We start from the raw sequence: 20,912 nt of genomic DNA, 5'->3' as shown, positions 1-20,912 counted from the left end.
GTGTTTCTGAATAAAGGCAAAAAAGAAATGTTTTCATAGCAAAACATTTGATGAAAAAATCCTCAAAATGTAAAGAAATTCATGGGAAAAGTTTGATTTTTCTCTCAACGAGATAAATTCTTATGGTAAAAAAAAGCAACAAATGTGTGTATTGTGGGGAAAAAAAAAAAGTTGGTAATGTTTTTGCTGTTCATGTTTTAATAAAAAACCCTCTTTTCTAAGACCAAAACAACAAAACGATTTTTAATATTTTTTTACCTTTATCACAGCTGTCCCCCGTGTATCCGCTGCTGCATTCGCAATATGGTTTCCCAAGTCCTGAAAGCCTGCATTTGCCATGTTTACACCTGATGGATTGGCAGGGGTTAAACAGCATTTCCTCTTCATCACAGAGGACTCCCCCATGTCCCTGCAGGCATTTACAACTGTATGAAAATGCATTGATCGGCAAGCAGGTACCATGCACACATCTACAGGGGAAACAAGCCCAAGAGAATAAAAATAAATTATTCATCAAAGTTCAGGCTAAGCAACATTAACTACAAATACTTTGGACTGTACTCAGAAGAAATTGCTTTTGTTTCTAATGGACTTTTTCAGTGAGATGCAGTGAAGTGGTTTATAATTGGTATGCAGATTTACACAAAACAAGCTGCAGTACAGAACTCTGTCTCATCAGAAAACAGCCACTGTAGATGTGTTATGGAAGACATTTACAGGCCACAGTTACTAAACCCAACATTTCCTGTCTACGTAAATTTTCAGCATGCTTTTGAGCACAGCAAAACGAAGCTCAAATGTAATCCACTAGAATTAAGTAGAGAAGAAGGATACTCACCTGAAATTCTGGTTCTTATATAATTAAAAAAAACCCCATATTGTCACTCATGAAGTATGGAGCTCCCAGCACAAAGGTCAGGCACTTCCTAACTGAAACTCTTCTGACCCAAGCAATGGCAGTTTCAAAGCTGAACACATGCTCCTCCTTCAAATATATTTATTAGTCTGCACTGCCAACTGCCAGTAGTGTGGTCATATAATGTATGAGGCAGGTCTTTACATCACTGAAAGCCAACAACACTCATCTAGTACTCATGCAGAAACTCACACTAGATGAGGTTGCATATTACGAAGACTTACCCAAGTGATTAAACTAGCTACTCTCCGTTGAGCTTTGGTAAACATTTGTGGCAGGCTCAAATCTTGTTGTTAGACAAAAAAGGCTGTGAGTTAACCTGCATCTGCTAAGTTCTGATATACAGTAGTATGGGAGGGACCACATAGCTGGTATGTTCTTGAGAGCTCTTGGAGAGCTCTTGAGAGAGAGGTGGTGTTTCCCAAAAGGAGGCCATTTAATTACGTGTTCCTAGGTGTAAACTGAAGATTAGGGAAATTCATCTTCTGAAAACACCAATGACTTGGAATAAAATCACTTCCCTTTGTTCATTTGGTAGAACAGGGTCAATAACTTTCTTCCTAGAAATAATATTATTTTCTTTAACTGTTGACTTGAAACACAAGTTTTCTATCTACATACTGTTTCCTTGGGAGACCACAGTGAAAATTCCTGTGTAGAGAGGAATGCAATCCTGATGTTCAGGGTCACAGTCATCCTCCCTAATGTTTCTCCTTTCTAATGTTTTTCTTGTCTGTATTGTAAGATCCCTGAGCCCACAACCTTCTTATTAGGTTGTGGCAGCCATCTAATTAAATATACAAATAAATAAAAGCTTTAGATTAGAAGAAAAGAATCCCATTAGATCAAAAATAAAATCCTTTGTTTCAATTTGAAGATGGCAAAGATTAATATAAAATCACATTTTGTAGTTAAAGAAGAGTTCTGATAAGAAAAATATCTCATTTTGAAATTTTTTAGATAACATAGTCTGTATTTCTGAAACTTTTTGCTTTGTACTCTACTCCTTCAGTACAGTAAGAAATTTGGTAAAATTGAGAAGAATGAACAATACTAACTTCGACAAACTTGCATTAACTATTTAAAACTGTTTCAGTTTATAAACATCAACAAGTTTCACTCATCAATGAAATCTACATTACAACTCTCCATCTGTACCCTTAATTCTGTGCAAAGGCTTTAGGCATGGTGTAACTTGGAGGAAAAAGTATGGGAAGTCAGTCTCATGACAGAATATTTAAGTGGAAGGCACAACACACAGCCTCTAATTCACATCCAGTTTGGGATAAAGAACTGCAAATATAAAACATAATAAATAGCTTAAGCACCTCCAGCTTCCCTATTATGCAAGAGACTGTACTTTTGAAGCAACTGCATTCCCTAAAAAATTCCAAATTGTTCCTGTGGTTGAAGTCTGATATTCCAAGTCTGTTAGATTAAGCAACTGAAAATTGAAGGCTTAGACAGTATCACAGAGCAAATAGCTTTTGTTTAGTTTTCATTATGTTCAGCATTTGATCTATTCACCATTTACAAAACAACCACTTTTAGGACATCTGATCTATGAAGTTACTCAGGTGACACTGGCATCATGTCATATTCTATACAGGCTGTTTTAGATATCAAAGCAATATGTGTCAGGATCTTTGGTAAGGTTCTGCTTGACTTAGAAGATGATTAAATCTTAGCTAATGCCAACTCTCATACTTTTGCTTCCACCTGTTCTTTGAAGCCCTAAATTTCATCTTCAGACTCTACTGAAAAGAACATCACGCTAAGTGCAAACTCTTGGGCACAGTTTCATCTTATCTAATTTTAGGTACCTATGTCAGGCACTCAAGTTAGATGTATAATTGCCATAAGCTCCCCACACAGTCATGGAGAGAAATCCAGAGGGTGATTAGACCACTTGAGGTCTAATTTACTCTTTAGAAATGTGTTTATTCCTGTGCTGAGTGCAGAGCAAACTTTGGTCACTATGTTCCTAAGTCAAGCACCTAGATTTAGGTAAAATAAATCTAAGCCTTAAGCCTTTGCATGGTGTGCAGGATTCCTCAAAAGATCCCCTACATTTTCGAAACAGAGATCACAGTGACAAGTCTGTTTCTCAAATAAAGTGCAATACTGTATTGGATGGACAAAATGCATCTAACTCAGTAGACAGGATTTAGAGATCAATCAAGAAATGCAGAATCAAAATCCACAGGAACTAAAGAACAACAAAACCCTCCACTCCAAATAAACAGTTTTGGTTTGGTTTTCTCTCCTAAAAGCCCACAGAACTGTATACAGCTGAAACAAACCAAATACTTTCAAGGGCTAACAAAATACTAATGTTATGCTCACTTAATTCTATCTTTGATACTACTTGTATCTGATACTTGCCAAGTCTTGTAATTTACTGCAAAAAGCACTGTTTGGGTGCTGATGTGTATAGTTATAAGAACATATATACAATCTAATTTTTCAAGGGCAGTTCAAAGAAATTCTTTGGTTTTTCTTATTATAGAACTTGGTGGTTACAGTTCCATGTTATTTTTGACTACTGAAGTATAAAATGGATGTGATAGACATCGCATTTATATTTTTTAACCTGCTGTGACTTCCTTTATCTCTTAAATTACTGTGAAAAGGACAGGGTAAGAAAAAGACCCATAAATAATGAAATGCTATAATGATATTCCTCAAAAATTCACTGCTGTAGCTTGGGGAAGAGTTCAAAACTTAACAGTACTGAAAGAGTCCATAACCAATGTAAACATTGCTAACTGCATTGTAAAGCATGCTAACTGGTGTATAAAGCTTTAAAGGGTGAGACTCTCCACACACAGTATGTGAAAAGATCACTTAAACATCATTTTATATAGGAGTTGAGAATCATCTTACTAGAATTTCTGAGTAAACTCAGGCCACAGGTCCTCAAAAGTAAAAAGTTATAGAGGTGAGAGCACTGAAATGGCAGTGGCTGAAAGAACCAAGCAGGCTTACTTTATTCTACAAAAAGAAAAAAAAGTTTGCCAAACTGTAGTAAGGACAGTGGTAAGGGCAAACAGAACGACATTTTGTTGCCCATGACTAATAAATCCTGAAGAACTTTGAACTTCTGAAGTTTCTGATCTTGTACTGGGAGACCATGAGCCAAAAACTTGCATCTGTCTTTATAACAAATTTAGAAGATGAATATGCATAGATATCAATACTCATACACACATATATACATAACTTCCACTTTCTCTCTACACATAGACAACCCTCTCTATAAACATACATAAAATGTTCAACCTAAAATTTTCTAGTCAAATGAGAAAAAAAAAAATTAGCACACACGGACTTAAACAGAAGTATACCATAATGGTAGAAATCTATTTTCCTGCTAAAACCTGGGTACTGTGAAAATATAAAAATATTAGATATATCTATTGTATCAAGTTTTTAAAACACATTAGAGAATAATAATAATAATAATTGTATTTCCTCATTCTATACAATTATAAATAAGCCAATAGCTTTTTTTTTTTTCCGTTTATAACTTCTAAATGATTTTTGTAGCAAGTGTCATACTAACACTCGCATCAGTGTACCTCATTACAGAAGAAGCTCATATAGAAGTATGCAAGAGCACTTCCCAGGCTTTAGGCAGACTTGAGTGAGATGTCTGTATCTGCTCCCGTAAACTGAGGACTTTTCCTCATTAAGTTTATGGAAAGAATATACTATAACCTGGATGCTGTTTTGACTTTTACATGCCCAGGATATTTTGTTTCTTGCTGAAGAAAGTGTGAACTTTTATGAAAAAAATACACATAACAGGAGGCTTATATGCATATTATAGTACTGTTCTGTGTTGAGGAAGGACATACTTATTTCCAAGACATGGGTCATTAGTTTGTTGATCACAGAGGGGTCCGGTCCATCCTCCTTCGCACTCACAGGAAAAGCCAGATTGGCTGGTAGCATGGCATGTTCCATGCACACAAACTTTCTTATGACAAGGCTCACAACCTGGTAGAATTCCCACTTGCAGTGGTACATTTCTGAAGTCCTGGAGCTCGCTGTTGATATATAGATTACGGATGCAACCATGGAAGCTGGTACCATTCTGTCCTGGAGACTGGCGTAAAGATGCTATGTTATTTTTCACAGGCATGCCTAGGAAATTAATAACGGAAAATGATCAATGTAATCTTTGGTACAATTTTCTGTACCACTTTGTCTATTTTTAAAACATTTTTAAAGAAATATTTCTTTCTAATTAATTATTCTTAGATATTCACCTACAACCACGAGCAGTGATCTAGTAATTTGGAAATTGTCCTGGTTTGTCAAGCATGCATGCAAACCAGCTCCAAACCTGAAAGTCTCTAGGTCCAAGTAGAGATGTATGTAAGACTTTATACAGGAAGCTCACAACCATGAAAAGGTTCAGATACATGCCTGGTTTTAACCTAGCGCAATTAAGTCCAGGATAGTACATAGTTTCTGAATCTTGGGAAAACAGAAGTTGTTGACATTTAGTGGCTGATACATGGTTTTTTGTAAGCTTCTAAGATACTCAAATCCAGAAGAATTTAGCAGGACCAGCTCATCAATTTGAAGCTGGCATACACATTTAAAATGTCAAATTTTGCTAGTGAAAATTCTTGAGAAGAAAAGATCAACAGGATGAGGTTCCATTACTTTCAAAAATATTTTTGCTTTGTATGTCTCAAAACCAGTTTAATAAAAAAGCCATGCAGAGTTTGCCATTACAATTCAAAACAAAGATAGTCAATAGTAACAATGATTCAACATCAAAATACTTATATGTAGATACTTCTAGACAGTGCAAATGCCCCTGATATTGACCATTTTCAGAATAATTCCTCTGTTGTAGTCTATAATTGTTACAGGTGTAATTAGAGCAGTAGGTATATGTGATGCAGTTATCCTGTTGTGATCAGTTAATCGTTTAAGACTAAATCAGAAGGAACATTACTATTGAACATTGTTTCCTTGTAAAAATGAAGTTTCTTCTACTCCTACCTCACATTTTTTTTAAACTTATTGCCAACATATTGGCCCATATTAGTTAGTCCTTAAGATATTACATTTAAATAATGAATACATAAATGCCTAAATAACTCCTGAGACTAATAAGTAAAGGAAATCAAAGTGTACTGAGCATTAGAAAAGGATCTGTTTACCTTCAAATAAATACACAGCTGTACAGGTTTATTCCTAGGCAAAATTAACAATTTTCATTCTGGTATTTAGTTAGGTAACAACCACAGAAAGAGGTAATGTTCTGCATAGTTGTTCCTTGACCATGTAAACTGATACTTCTAACGGTTTTATACAGTTACTCTGAACAGTTAAAAGTAATGCAGAAGTGCTATGCAACCTAATGAAGTAGACCTGCCTTTCATTTAGAGGTTATTGTAATTTCATTTGTGCTAAGCTTCAGTGATTATAGAAATGAACATTATTGCATTGATACTGTTGAAAAGCCTTATCTTCCTTGATCTTATTAGTTAAGTAAAATAGTCTTGGGACTATTATACTAAACAACTCAGACTGTAAACAAACATTAGTTTCCATTTCCTAAAAAATATTCGCCATATTCTCAAAATTCAGGGACAGCGCAGAGTCATCAAGGCCTCTTCACCCTGATGACTCCCTTGAAAGCAACATTCCTTGAAAGCAAATGTTTAGGCATATGGCTTGGGGTATCTAGTAACAGAATAGATGCACTGAATTTATCCATTATAAAAATAAAAGCTGCATAAAACAAAGTACACCAGTGCAAAGCTAAACTAGATGTTATACTTCTAAGTGTCAGAAAATTTAGGTGATTTCTGGGAACATATAAGTATGTATGACACCAAACAATATGAAGGATATCACATGTGATTCAGAGAATTTTTTGTCTATAATCTCTCATATTGAAGACATGTAGAAACACAATGCAAGCATATACACAAGCTTTTAGCCTATACACTTTTTGCCTCTTCTAGTGAGTTACCAGTATTAGAAGGCCAAAGTGTGTGCAAAAGCTGCTCATATTCTTTAGCAATATTTATTAGATAATTTTTAGATAAAGGTTCTTCATCAGTTAGGGAAGAACTGCCATAGAAATGATGCAGACAAATATTTCAGCTCTATTTTCGGAAAGGTAAGAGAATAGTTCCTGGCCCCCATTAAGCTTTTGGTCACTGAACCTGACTACAGGTAAATTATCAAATTACTGCTCAAGAAGGCAAATGGTAAGACCCCTATTAAATAGCAGTCATACAATAACACTGTCAAAACGAGTATCTCATTCTAGAAGCTGCTAGAACAGAGCAGGCACAAATGAAAAGCAGCTGATGCCCTACCCATCTCAAAAATAGGGGCTTCCATGAAACAAGGTGCCACTCTCAACTAGTAAAATATGCTCTAATTTTGGAGAATGTGAAGTATCAGTGAAGTCTGTGACCCCTTTGAAGAATTTTTGAGAAGAAACAGATTGTCCCTTAAGACTTCTTACAAAAAGCCATGGAATTTCAATATGATTTACTGAAATCTGTTGTAGAAAGACTGAAAAATATCTAGCGTGTGTATTCTGACCAATTAGCTCACTTTCTGTAAAACTAGAGTTAAATTACCCCTTTCAAATCAACCCAAATATTATGACCCAAGAATAACTTTGTAAAAAAAAAACAGAAAGGGGAGGTGGGGTGAGAGAGAATGAGAGAAACACCATACAAGGGCTTGCTGTCAAGTCTGAAATTCATCCTGCCAGCTGAGGTGATGCTTACCAGAAATGCCATCGTAGCAGGAAGGTGATAAGAGTAAGTGTAAGCTACATGACGATATAGGTGTCAAACTAAGACTTTGGCAAAGATAAAAATACTGCATAAAATTCTAGTGAGAATTTGACTTCTTAACTGATGGAAATGTGTGATCAAATTCTCTAAAAATTCTAGATACAGTTGGATAAGAAAAAAATTGAATGAATCTCATAAAGATGGGTAATATAAAGATAAAAGAGTGAAAGTTAACTGTCTCAAGAATTTTAAAGATCACAAATAGATAAACATAAAGAACAGAAAAGTTTAAGAGCTGAATATCAATCTACTGGTTTTTTGCTTTATTTTGTACTAATGTGCTTTCTTTTCTATGACAGCAGAAATAATTGTCTGCTTGGAGTCTGAATGTGAAGAATAGAAATAGAAGGACCGCAGGACCTCTCTAAAGAATATGCACTAGGATGAAAAAGACTTCTGCTCTTAGGAATCAAACCACTGAAAGAAAAGATTATTTCCAAATCCTATTTCTTCTGATACTTCAAAGTGACAATCTCCTAATGGAGACACAGATCTGCAAGGTGAAGAAGCAAGTAGAACCATATGTCACAAATCAACAAGTGTTAGCACTGCACAGAATAAATGTTTCTAGTTGGCAGTCTAGCATCATTTAATCAAAAGGTGCCCATAACAGACAGAGGGATCATTCTGCACTAAGCTCAGTTTTCAAGAAGTAGTAAAATTTGCCTTAGCAGTCATTAAATAACAAACTGATGTTGACAATACAAGTAAGCAAGCACACAGTGTCTTCCTTGAATCTAGGACCATCTGTCTTTCCAAAAAAATGTGGCATAGGACACTATGTAAACAACAGAAGTGATATACATTAAAAAATGCAGATGTACTTCCACAAGGCAATCCTCCTTTGAAGATTCATGGTATGAAGCAATTTTAAAGGCAGCTCATACATTTGATAATTTTAATTATTTTCTCTCCTAATATGGGAGTGATGACTAATGTTGAATTTTATCCTGTACTTCCTATCTTAGATGGAAGGCGGCAGTGACAAAATCTGAAAAGATCTGACAAAAAAGCTGAAGTGTTTCAAGGGAAGAATAGGGATTTTCAGCAACAAAAGTCAACTTACCCCTCATCACCTGTAACTGAGGCACTTGTTATACTAGTTGTATAGAAGAAATAGACTATTCTTGATGGGTATCAAAGCAGCTTCCTGTTTTTCTTTTCCATTAAAGATAAATCTAAGCAACTACCCTGAGATTTTCTGTATATTTAGAAAGAGGATAAATAGCAACTTGTGGTTTCTAGAGAAAATAGGCATGTCATGAATGTACTACTGGTAGCGTAACTTTTTTCAAGAAGGCACGATGCTCAAATCTAAAAACTTATTCTCAGACACAGAACAGTTCTTAAGAATTAGACAAAATGAAAAAGAATGTAGATATTCATTTTACAGAAAGAACAGATCAGAAAGAGACTCCTTACATGTCTTCTATAAGAGTGTAAGGTTAAACTAACTAGAAGATGAAGACTGGTAGAAGATCAGCAGTATTTAAAAACCATGCTGAATCTCTGGTCACTAAGAACTTAGACTTGCCACCAAGGACAGTGAGAAAGCACAAAGCTGTGGCTGAAGTTTCTGACTCTTTTGCCAAGATTATGCAGTTCCATCAGAAATTCAACAGAAACTGCTGGTTAAAACAAGGCTTGAATCCAGCTCTAGAAAGCAAACTGCAGCAAATGATCAAAAATGTTTCCACAAGTTTATCTCCACAATCACCTACAAGCAGTTTTACTGAAACAAACAATTGTTTCTTCTCAAAACAAAACAAAACATAACCAACAACAAACCCTGTCACATACTGTGAGGCAACTGTCCAGTTGGTTCCCTTCTTCCCTAATGTCATAGCTCCTATCAGCCCTAATCAGTAAGATCTCCAGACATAAATTATACTTCATGGCTTTATACCTTGCTATCATTTCCTGCAGATACCTCTACAGTGAAACAGAAATGTAAAACATGACCAAAATAGAATGCTACCATTCTACACTTTCTGAATAGGCATTACTGAGTCTTCAGGTAGCTAAACAATGTCAAACACACTTCTTCAGTATAATAAAAAGGTACATAACAGTAGAAAAATCACAGAATTTTACAGTGGGCATCAAATATCTGCACTCATAAAAAAGCAACAGGTACAGTTTGAGGACATACTATTTATTAAAACTGAAACTATTGAGATTAACTGAAGTTTCATCTTAAGGTGTTATCTCAATGAATGAGTCTCTTACCATGTGTTTATTAATGCATGTTACCACAGTAAATTAGCTATGATACCGTTAGCAAGAAGCAGGAAGATCCTCTTACCTCCTACATAGAGTGGAGAGTCAAAATTCAGAGTGGATTGCTTGGACAAATTGGTAATTATCTTGGGGCTTCCTCCATCAATAGATAACGAAAGAATCTGATCCACAGCTAGCAGCTCCACAATGTGGAAATTGCCATCATTAATAGTTTCCACACTGCAAAATAAACATTAATATTAATTTAAAACCATTAATGGTCTGTTTAGAATGGGTTTTCTTCTTCCTCTTTAAGAGTTAATACAGCTTCAGAATAGAACTTCTACAGGAGCGCCGTCTCCTGAAAACTAGATTTTAAGCAAGGACATGCACGTATGCTTAAGAGCTAATGCAATATAATACCCCTTCAATAATATGTATTCTAAATTAATACCCCTTTTTCATTCAAAGTTATTCCTGTCCTCATCGAATAACAAACTGTGTAAATACAGATAATATTCTAAATATCCATTGAAATACATTTACTAGGCAGGAAGCCGAACACAAAAAAAGTTTGGAGTTCTTCTGCAACAATGACCAGAGGGCTGGAACACCTCTTCTATGAAGAAAGGCTGAGAAAGTTTGGGTTGTTCAGCCTGGAGAAGAGAAGGCTTAGCGGAGGCCTTATTGTGGCCTTTCAATACTTAAAGGGGGCTTACAAGAAAGATGGAGAGAGACTTTTACCAGGGCCTCTAGTGATAGGTCAAGATCTAACTATTTTAATAAAGGGTAGATTTAGATTAGATAGAATCTATAAAGTAAAAGATGATGTAAAAAAAAATAAATTCTTTAATATGAGTGTGGTGAAACACTGGGACAGGTTGCCAGAGAAGCTGTGGATGCCCCATCACTGGAAGTGTTCAAGGTCAGGTTGGATGGGGCTTTGCACAACCTGATTTAGTGGAAGGTGTCCCTGCCCATGGCAAAGGGGATAGAACTAGGAGATCGCTAAACGTCCTTTCCAACCTAAACCATTCTATGATTCTAATGTTATTTCAAGTTCTTATTTGTGCACGTGTGTGTGTCAGTGTCCTACATGTTGCATAGTATTGTGTTTACGTATTTTGCAAGTATGAAGGCCTGAGTCAACTCCAGTGATACATAAACCTACTATTTAATGAAATTTGGAACTGCATCTAACCTTAGTCCTGCTATACAAAATCACATCATTGGTCCAGACAACTCCACTGATGTTAGCAATAATTTGTTATTTTTATTAGGCATGGTTATTTCTGTGTGTTCAGCTTCTGGCTAGAACTGTGAATAACTGTATTCATTTTTTTTCTTGCCTACATATATCATTTCCTTCTGCTTACTAACAAGATATGAATCCACTAGCAGAATGGCTGAAGGGTGTCATGCAGAAAAGGCTTGTTTCAAGCACTGTGCTTACACTGTGTAAGGACAAGACTACACAAGTTACAAAGTACAAAAATGGCTGCGTATGCTTACCAGCCTCAATATCTACACAGCAAATGTTTAAATACAGGGTAACTGCTCTGCAGTTGAACACAGTTTAAGCACATCGAAGAAGGAAGAATATTATTACTCAATTCTGGGACTGAATATATGATTGTACTTTACTTCTAGTCCATTTTCCACTGGAGAATTAAGAGCTGAATGTATGGCTGGATGGAAGTTATGACAATGAGCTGTAATCCAGAGACCAGACATTATAACCATTCCCATGAGAGCCTTTATTTGCTTCAGGGCACCATTAAATAAGTGAGCTTAAGCCTTTGAAAAAAGTTATTTAAATGAACCAATTGTATGATAGCCTGAGACGGACTGAACAGTCATACAGTCAGTTAGCTCTTCTCATTAGGAAAGCAGTATAGCTGAAAGGGATTAGCTTCCTAAATCTCAAGGCAAAAATCAAGCAAATTACCTTATAACATCCTAAGTGATATTTTAATTAACCGAACTGCCTTTGTCCTGGAACGGATCAGAAGTGCTCACATGGTTGTTTACAGCTGTGAGACATTAAATAGCTTCTTAGCTATTTATTACCACCTCTTAACTACGTGGACAGACTCAGCTCAATATGGATAAAAGATCTGCATGGTAGCATGCATGCTTTACATAAACTTAGCTCTATGTGAAAGTGCAAACACACAACAGAGCAGACCCTGGCAGAATAAACACTTTTCAGGAGTGGGCAGGAGAGGGACTGCCAGGTTCCATGGAGGGAAGGAAAAGGTCAGGGTTCATCATTCCTACAGACTAAGGTCTATTCAAGGTATTAAGAGGCTTGTTTGCTGTGATCAAGCAATAAGAAAAGTGCCAGGATTAATTTATTTAACACATTTCAATGAATCCAGGAAAAAAGTTGTTCTAAGAAATCAAAATGCATATGACTTCTTGACTTAAGTAAGCAAGAACCCTAATGTAATGTTCCCATTCCAAGGAAAAGTTATTTTACAACTTATCAACCTTTCACACAATAGTATTTAAAAGGATGAGAGCAATACAGAACACACATTTTTATAGCAAGAGGTCATTCCAGGGATGTATAAAACATAATGTATAAAGGGAACGTGTCTCTGTTAAGAGTGATTATTAAAAGTTTCTAGTTTAAAGTGTTTTACTGGTAAAAAATTATTGCAGAAAGAGGAGCCCTCCTAGGTAAGGGTGGTTTAAATTAAAGGGGAAATAAACACAAGGCATATCTGTGCACTATTTCCTGCCAATGCACTTACATTACTTCTAGCCCATTTCCCTTTGGAGAAATGAGAGCTGAATGCATAGATCCTAATGAAAAGCTGTAAAAAAAACTGATTTAAAGCTTCTGGAACTCTGTAAAAGACTAATGATTTGGGAAGAAATATTCCCATATTTTCAATAAATATATGATGAAAACTATTTTACAGAATGTAATTTTCTGATTTTTTTTTTTTAAGTGTAAAGAACATTTAACATTTAAAAATGGACTTCCAGACAGAACAAAACCCAAGTGGATTAATTTTTCCTGAATAACCATCTCCAACGAATTATTTTTCTTTATTGGTCTTGGCACTGCCGTCATCTCATCTTGTTACTCAGATTGACTGATCAGTGCTTTTGGTATGATGGCTCTTTCTGCAGTCAATTCCCATTGGTAAAGCAGTTCTCATTCACTCTACACAGCTAGACTGCTGTTATTGTTGATTCTCCATATTTATCATGATTAAATAATCTACTTGTAACTTTGTTTTGTTGCTACTGCAAGCACCTCTGTAGGCTTTACAGCTCCCATTTGACTCCTTTTCCACACAACATTTCTTGACTGCCATTTACATTATAAAGCTTCTATTTGAATCTCTGTATTGGCGGTTTATTTTGGTCTCTGTTTCAGGCATCTCATCATTGTTCAGTGGAGTACGACTTGTCTTATTTTTTTTCCTGTACTATCCATAAATCTTCACTTCCTTAATGAAATCTGTAAATCTCTTGATAAACTTCTCAGTTTTTTAATTTCCTTTCTGTCCTTCTTACTGTAAGCAACTTCCCATCTTAATTTGCAAACTAGTGAATAGATTATGCACGATGTTAGGAGGGGACACAACCTGGTAGATGACCCGAATTAACCAAAGGGACATTCCATGCCATATAATGTCATGCCCAGCATTAAAATGGAGAGGAGGGGGACAGGGGTTAAGGTAGGTTAACCAGATTCTGCTTGGGAACTGGCTAAGTATTGGTCTACCCATAGGAGATTCTGAGTGCTTGCAATTGCAGCCCTTCCCCTTCCCCTTCCCCTTCCCCTTCCCCTTCCCCTTCCCCTTCCCCTTCCCCTTCCCCTTCCCCTTCCCCTTCCCTTCCCTTCCCTTCCCTTCCCTTCCCTTCCCTTCCCTTCCCTTCCCTTCCCTTCCCTTCCCTTCCCTTCCCTTCCCTTCCCTTCCCTTCCCTTCCCTTCCCTTCCCTTCCCTTCCCTCCTCCACTTTTCCTTTAGTTATTAAACTATTTTATCTCAGCCCATAATTTTCCTGACTTTTACTCTTCCGTTCCTCTTCCCCTGTCCCACTGGAGGTGGAAGGGGAGGTGAGTGAGCAGCTATGTGGTGCTTAGCTGCCTACCGTGGTTAACCAATGACACTATTTCAAAATATTATTTTAACTATTTATAATTTTGGTAAACTTCAACTGTTTCTTCTAAAATTTTCCATACTGAATGGTGCCTGAAACTGATTTATATTTTTCTAAACAGACCAGATAGTTTCCCAGACTGAAGGGAGCACACTCCGATCTCTTATGCTTCTATTAACCCTGCTTTGCATGTCATGACATTCACTAGTGCGCTGGCACCATGTCTATCCATTTGTCATCCGTCTGAAAATCCACTGAGGCAAGGTGTTAAAATCTTGAAAACATGGAAGTCTGCAGAAATGGGAAGGTTAGATCCTCAAATCCTTTGTCCATTCTGGTTATATTCCAACACACAGATGATTAGCACCTTCCTGCCAGCTCTACTTTTGAGCTGTGGTAGTACTGGATGGATCTGGGCCTGTCAACCCATTCAGAGTGAAGGTATTGCCTTAGCTAGAACAAGGTTACATGGAAAGAGAAAGAGACTGTGTGGTTCCCATTCAGAAGAAGCAAAAATTAGGCCTACAGAGAAAGAAGAGAAAGAGGTAGGGACTGGACAAGAAATAGAATAAAGCAAGAATCAGTGTAATGTGTGGCAGTGGATTGTAAGGAAAACAGGACTGGAAATTGAGTCAAGGAGGAGACTGAGAAGGATGAAATAGAGAAGAAAAGTGAACCAGTAGGTTACGTCTGTGAGCAGTTTTTCAGCAAAGATGATCAGATCTAGTTGGCTTAGAAAAAAATGAAGGGAGGGAAGGGACGAAAGAACCCAAAGGGATGGACTGAAAGAAGGGCAGGAAACATGACAGGAGACAGCTTTAATAGGTAACAAAGGTACAGAAGGACAACATGCAATGGCTGACTGAAAAGTAGATAAAGAGCTGAAAAAGGGCAGGAAATGTCACAAAGATCCTAGGAAGGAAAACCAGTAAGAACTGGAAACAGGGATGGCTGGAAACAAAAGTTAGAAAAATAGGAATAGGTTGGAAAGCCTGAAGGGATTAGAGTATAAAGTGTAAAAGATCCTGTGCTACAATGTACTCCTTTCTAGAACCTGAAATAGAAATTAAACAATATCTAATTTGTAGAGTCATCACTAGATGCACAAACGTATATAGAAATGAAGAAATGTATGCAATGCTTTCAGCATACGCGCTTCCCTCAAGGCCAGACTTCATTACAGTTGCTCTCAGTAACATTACATGACAATTTTCAAACACCTCCTAGAAACTCACCATCAGGCCTATTTGAAATGAAAGGGAGGTTAATAATACTAATAATGATAATAATAATACTAATAAAATACAAGTGTGTATCTGTTTCACTAAACAATTGTGTCACCGTGTAACACTTCCCTACATTTCCCATCCCTTTCTTCACTGCACCTGCATTCTCTACTTGTCGCATAATTCAAGAGAGGTGATCAGCTATGTAAGGGAGATGCTTTTAAGTATTCTGTAACACTAACCTAATTGGGACTCTTTGTTAATTGATTACTTTGTTATTAATCTCTTCTACATTTATGGATTTTAATTTTGACTGTGTGAGTCTTGTTTTCCAATCTTTTTCTAGAAAACTAAAATGGACAAGTGTGAATTACCGGTATATATTATATTCCAGTAATACTGGAGAAAGCATGAAATTGATGAGAAGGAAATGTATGTTTTGAATGGGAAGAAGTATTCTTGGTAGATTAAACAAATGGGAGCGGAAATAACTTGAAATTACCTATGATCCTGATTCCTATTGTGTCCTATTCTGAGACAGCTGTACCCATCAAAATAAAAATCAACAAAAATAATTAAAATCCTGACAAAACAATCTAAACTTCCTCTTTAGCACTATCCCAGATAGAAGAGAAAAATAATCTTATTTTGAATTGTAGTCATTCAGAAAAGTGAATGTTTCATGCAATTTTAAATCTGTGTGAAATACTTCAATTTCCTGTAAAGTCAAATCTTATTTTTAATATATGAAAATATATAGAAATAAAATACATATACCATTTCCACATGTTAAACCATTTCATGGAACTGTATAAAACCTTATAAAACACATATTGCATCAGAAAATAAAAGCAACCTTAAGATGCTTATTGTAAAAGGCTGTGTTTTACTAAACAACTTTATATTGTATTTTATAGGAATGATTTTTTTCTGTTCAGTGCTTTTAGTAATCTACTAAAACCACAGTTCCTTTGGTGTTATTACCTGACAAAGTTTAACATTGTTTCCCTGCTATATAAACTTAAGATTTTGATTTTATATTGCCATTTGAGTGCAATCATTTCTAAAAACCATTTATTTTCAACGAAATGTCCCTACTAGAATGCAGAACAGTGTCAGCTGCTACAAGCTCCAGAAGTAAATATAAACTAGATATAATTTTATAACACAAAAGGTGTAAATACAGTAAAAAGAAGACTCAAGGAAAACTCATTTAACACTTCCCCTTTACTTCTGAATGCATTTGTAGCAACAATAGGGCAGTCAAGGCCAAGAATTGATGCCTGTTGGTTTTTTGCTCACTCTTGCAATGTCTGTCTGCAAATTCTTGAGAAGTTACATAAAACCTCCCCGGAAATTCAGGTGGTAATTTTTCAGAGAACCAGAGAAATTTGACTTAAAAAAACTTGAAAAATTATGCTCCAGAAGCAGATGTGGATTCTGTCTCTTAATGACTTTGGAAGCAAAACCCATTTCTTTTTCAAGGGTAGTGCCTTTTTTCAGAATCAAGTTTTTAGCTTTCTCTTCACTTGTCAGGGAAAAGTCCCATGTTATAAGACTGCTTACCACAGAAGAGAAGAGAAACTTCCATTTAATTTCTGCTTATGCAGTATAGTTCTGCACTTTAGCCTGCACACTAGGAAATTATTTGGCAGTAACATAATGAGAAAAACTTCACTTCCATGTGAGCTTTACACAAATGTATAAATATTCTGCTGAAAGCTAACTCTTACTCAGTTTTAATGGATTGAAAATATATTATCTTTCTGACATATCTGCATTATTTTCCAAGCCAAATCATGTCTGTTGGCAATAGGTTTTAAATGTCTGACAATACATTAATTTACATATATTTCTTTCAGCCATCTATTCAAAAATGTGACTTTGATATAAGGAATTAATACATGTTTTGCTTCAGTTAGAAATCTATTTCATCTGGGTTCACCTGTAAATAGCAGAGGCTGGATAAGATCCTGTGTCATAACTGACCCTCACTCTACCCCGGTACAGCTCTACCGCTATATGATCTTTATCTCCTTTGTAGAGCAGGATCCCACTGTCTTCATCTGTGGCAATCTAGTTAAAAGAAAGAAACACTTAGAAAGAACTAAAAATAAATATTAAATCAAAATGCTGTATTAAGTGAATCTCTGAATTTACTGCCATAGTCTATTACTTCACTATAAAATTCTTCCTTGAAGGACAACCTGACAAAATTCTTTCTCTTCCTATCAATAAGCCCATCTACTTTAATATGAATATAGAGTTATTCCAGTGACTCTTCTAGATTTTTAGCTCAAACTGTGAAAAGCTCTTTAAGTGAGCCAATGACAACTTTGGCTAATTTTCCACACCACGAAAAGTCATTTACAGTCTTTTCCAGATCAGAATCTACAACACAAGCAATCTTACCTGTAGAGTGATATTGGTTTGGGGGCGTATCTTAGCTGAAGGGATTTGTAGGTAGGATTCTTTGTTGACAAAGTTTATACTGATCAGCTTTTCACATTTCTCACCCTGGTAGCCTGATAAACATTGACAGATTGGTTCACTCTCTTTTATGATACACTGGGCTCCATTTTGACATTCGTAATTATCACAAGGGCTGGTGCGAGGTAGAACCATTGGTGGTGCAAACTCACAAAACAAGCCACTAAATACAAACAAAAAAAATTAGTATTTCCAAAAAAACCCAACTTTGACAGAAGACATACATGTTTGTCCTGTCTTCAGATCTCTCTCACCTGTATCCTTCTGGGCAAATACATGTATATCCATTAACTGCATCAGTACACTGTGCTCCATTTTTACATTTGTTGTCCTGGCAGTCATCAAAGTCAATATCACAATGTTCACCTACATATCCAGGTGTGCAATCACATCTGTGAATCAGGAGAGCAAGTAGGATAGCATAGTGCCTTTTAACAATACAGTGTGCTTATGGGAAAGTTAAGGAACTACTGAATTGTTTAAAACTCAAGAAAAAAACAGCATTACTGTGACTTTGTGTGTAAAGACTATGTAGCTTAATCATATTATATGGGGAATCTACATATGTAATGAATACAGTTACTAGTTACCCATGCGTACTCATCTGCCATTATATTGAAGAGTTGTGCTTTAAATCTAGAGAGCCCTCATGAATCATTTTGACAGTTCTTCTTGGAATTTATGAGTAATGCAGAATGTTACAGGATGTTGTAAGCGGCTGCAAACACTAAAAATAATCAATATTCTTAGTTGCTGAAACCAAGACAAATAATCCAAGGCTTGCGTTACACTGATGGATATTTTCTTTGCCAACTGAACAGCTATGAATGGACCAGTGGTCCATTTATACCATTTAGAGGTTATGTATAAATTTTTTCCCCTTGAAGTTTCACCAGCCTGATTTACTCTAAATATCTCCATGGTTAGTGGACTAACAGAAGTCTCAAAACACATCCTCTGTCCTCCCTGAGCCCACACTGAACTAGAAACAGCATATACTCAAGACAGTATGTAATATTTTTATGGTTTTGGTTTTTTCTTTCCCCATACAACTCTCATTGTTAATGCTAGTGGCATTTCTTCAGGAAATTCTCATTTATTAGACCGAGTGAATGCCCAGAACCCTGTGAAAAAATGAATGGAAAAGATTACAAATTCATGCATCCACGTGATTTTTTTTTTTTTTTAATTAAGATGTATGTAATTGATTTCATTAGGTCTTGTGATTCCCTCCTTGGTGTTGTTTTAGTTTCTAGCATTTGCTCTGAAGTGGTAAGAATGATTTTAAATAGCTGTATAACTTTCAATTAAGTACTTCAATCAAATATGTCTCAATTTTTATTCAACAACATATCCAAATAAGAAAAGTGAAAAAAGAATATAAAGCATGCTATTAAAAAGCTGACTAAGTGAGATATATTCTTGAAGTTACTGCATGTGCTATTTTCTGATTTAAAATCACAGAAAGTTACATGGAAGATTAATGAACTAGGCAGTAAAGTATAAGATGCCAAACTACGTTTACTGAAGTGGCAAGAAGACAATAAACAACACACAACAATTGAAATTCAACAAGTTTTCCATTTTCCAGTTGAAAACTATCAACTTAATTTCATGTTCATTTGAATATTTAATGTATTTGAATATTATTTGCCATATTTTAAATAAAATGTTGTTCAGTAAGTAGTAGGAATGAGAATAAATCAGATTTTAGCACAAGAGCATACTGTGCATAAAACAGTTGCTTATGACAACAATTGAAAGCTGCAGGTTTCCTATATTTATTAACCTAAAGCCTATTAAAGACACTTTAAACTGTGCATACTAATTAGTTATGATAAGGATACGGTGTAATTGAAGATTATTTTTTCTGGGGATGGACTTCTTTAGTTTATACCTTCCAGTGTGCCTTCTCTTTCACAATTACTTCCCAGTAAGTATTATAATCATTCCACTTCAATTAAATGCAATTATTTTCCTACTGTCCAAGCTACTGAAAAGGTTTTGTATAGACTGTCATGTAGACTAACTGCTCTGCTCTGCATTCCTATTTAAAATCTGACTAGAATTAGAACTGTTAAGGATCAGTAAAATTCAGTAAAACATATTTAAGATAATAAAGTAGATCTACGTGAAAATAATGGCCTATTCTACTGTAACGCTTGATAGTAACTGAAATTAGATTTTTGAGAGTAGAACTTGCTTCCACTAAAACAAAAGGAAAGTAAGTTAAGCAAGACAAACTCAGAAATTTAGATTCAGTTGGACTATGACAATATTTTAGACTTACTTGTATCCTTTGGGTGTCAAGATACACTTTGAGTCATGCTGGCAAGGATTCAGGTTTTGAGCACAGAAATCTAGTTTCTCCTCACAGAGCTCACCTGAAATGTAATGTATGATGTCAATTCAGTGAAAATATCACTGTGACCTGAAATTAGCTGTTTCTATTTTAAAAGTAACTGCTACAAGTTTTTTTAACACTGAAAATTAAATACTTCATGATATCATAATAAATACTACTTTTATAATAAATACTAATAAATATTAATAAATAATAACAATACTAATCTTTCTGATAAGTCCTTTATAAAACAAAATTAGTTCAATGTCAATCATCTATCTATATATATTTTTGTGAAAAAAAGTTGTTTTCGTTTACAATATTTATCTAGTTCTGCTGTATAGCCAAACACTAGTGACTGAATCTCTTCTCACTAGAACAAAGAAGCCATCAGTATGCTTTTCTTTTACTTATTTCTAAGCACATTAAACACCCAGATTTGCACTATAATTACCTGAGAAAACCTGTTAATATCACTGCATGTCAATACAATTCCAATTATCCCAAAATGAAAACTTGCTTTCTATTTTTTCTTAAATACGTCTGTCCAATTTCTGCATTTGTTAATGTACTACAATTATCTACAATCTGTTCTGTGAAAAGAAAAAAAATATCTATGTCAAGTGTCTACCCTTCCCTGCTGCTAGAAGCAGTGGCTCTAATTTCCAACATGGGTTGTATAATCTGTAAATATTTTAATATGGTTAAAATATTATTTTATTTGCAACTTTATGACAGCGAAACACT

General features: G+C 35.5%; 1 protein-coding gene across 7 annotated transcripts in view; it reads right to left on the bottom strand.

Annotated features, from left to right (window-relative positions):
* Positions 1-20,912, bottom strand: part of SLIT2 (slit guidance ligand 2) — a 266,766-nt gene that overhangs the window by 2,798 nt on the left and 243,056 nt on the right. For all 7 annotated transcript variants that reach the window (XM_074822234.1, XM_074822236.1, XM_074822235.1 and 4 more), the window contains 7 exons: positions 20,112-20,205; positions 18,076-18,213; positions 17,744-17,984; positions 17,277-17,407; positions 10,067-10,221; positions 4,777-5,065; positions 259-470 (listed from right to left, as the gene is read on the bottom strand). In XM_074822234.1, coding sequence (XP_074678335.1) covers positions 259-470; positions 4,777-5,065; positions 10,067-10,221; positions 17,277-17,407; positions 17,744-17,984; positions 18,076-18,213; positions 20,112-20,205 — 1,260 coding nt within the window. The remainder of the gene's footprint in view (positions 1-258; positions 471-4,776; positions 5,066-10,066; positions 10,222-17,276; positions 17,408-17,743; positions 17,985-18,075; positions 18,214-20,111; positions 20,206-20,912) is intronic.

This window comes from Strix aluco, chromosome 4 (assembly GCF_031877795.1).
Source record: "Strix aluco isolate bStrAlu1 chromosome 4, bStrAlu1.hap1, whole genome shotgun sequence".
NCBI classification, from domain to species: Eukaryota; Metazoa; Chordata; class Aves; order Strigiformes; family Strigidae; genus Strix; species Strix aluco.
Note: the sequence above shows the minus strand (reverse complement) of the source record. Positions and strands in the feature narration are given on the sequence as shown.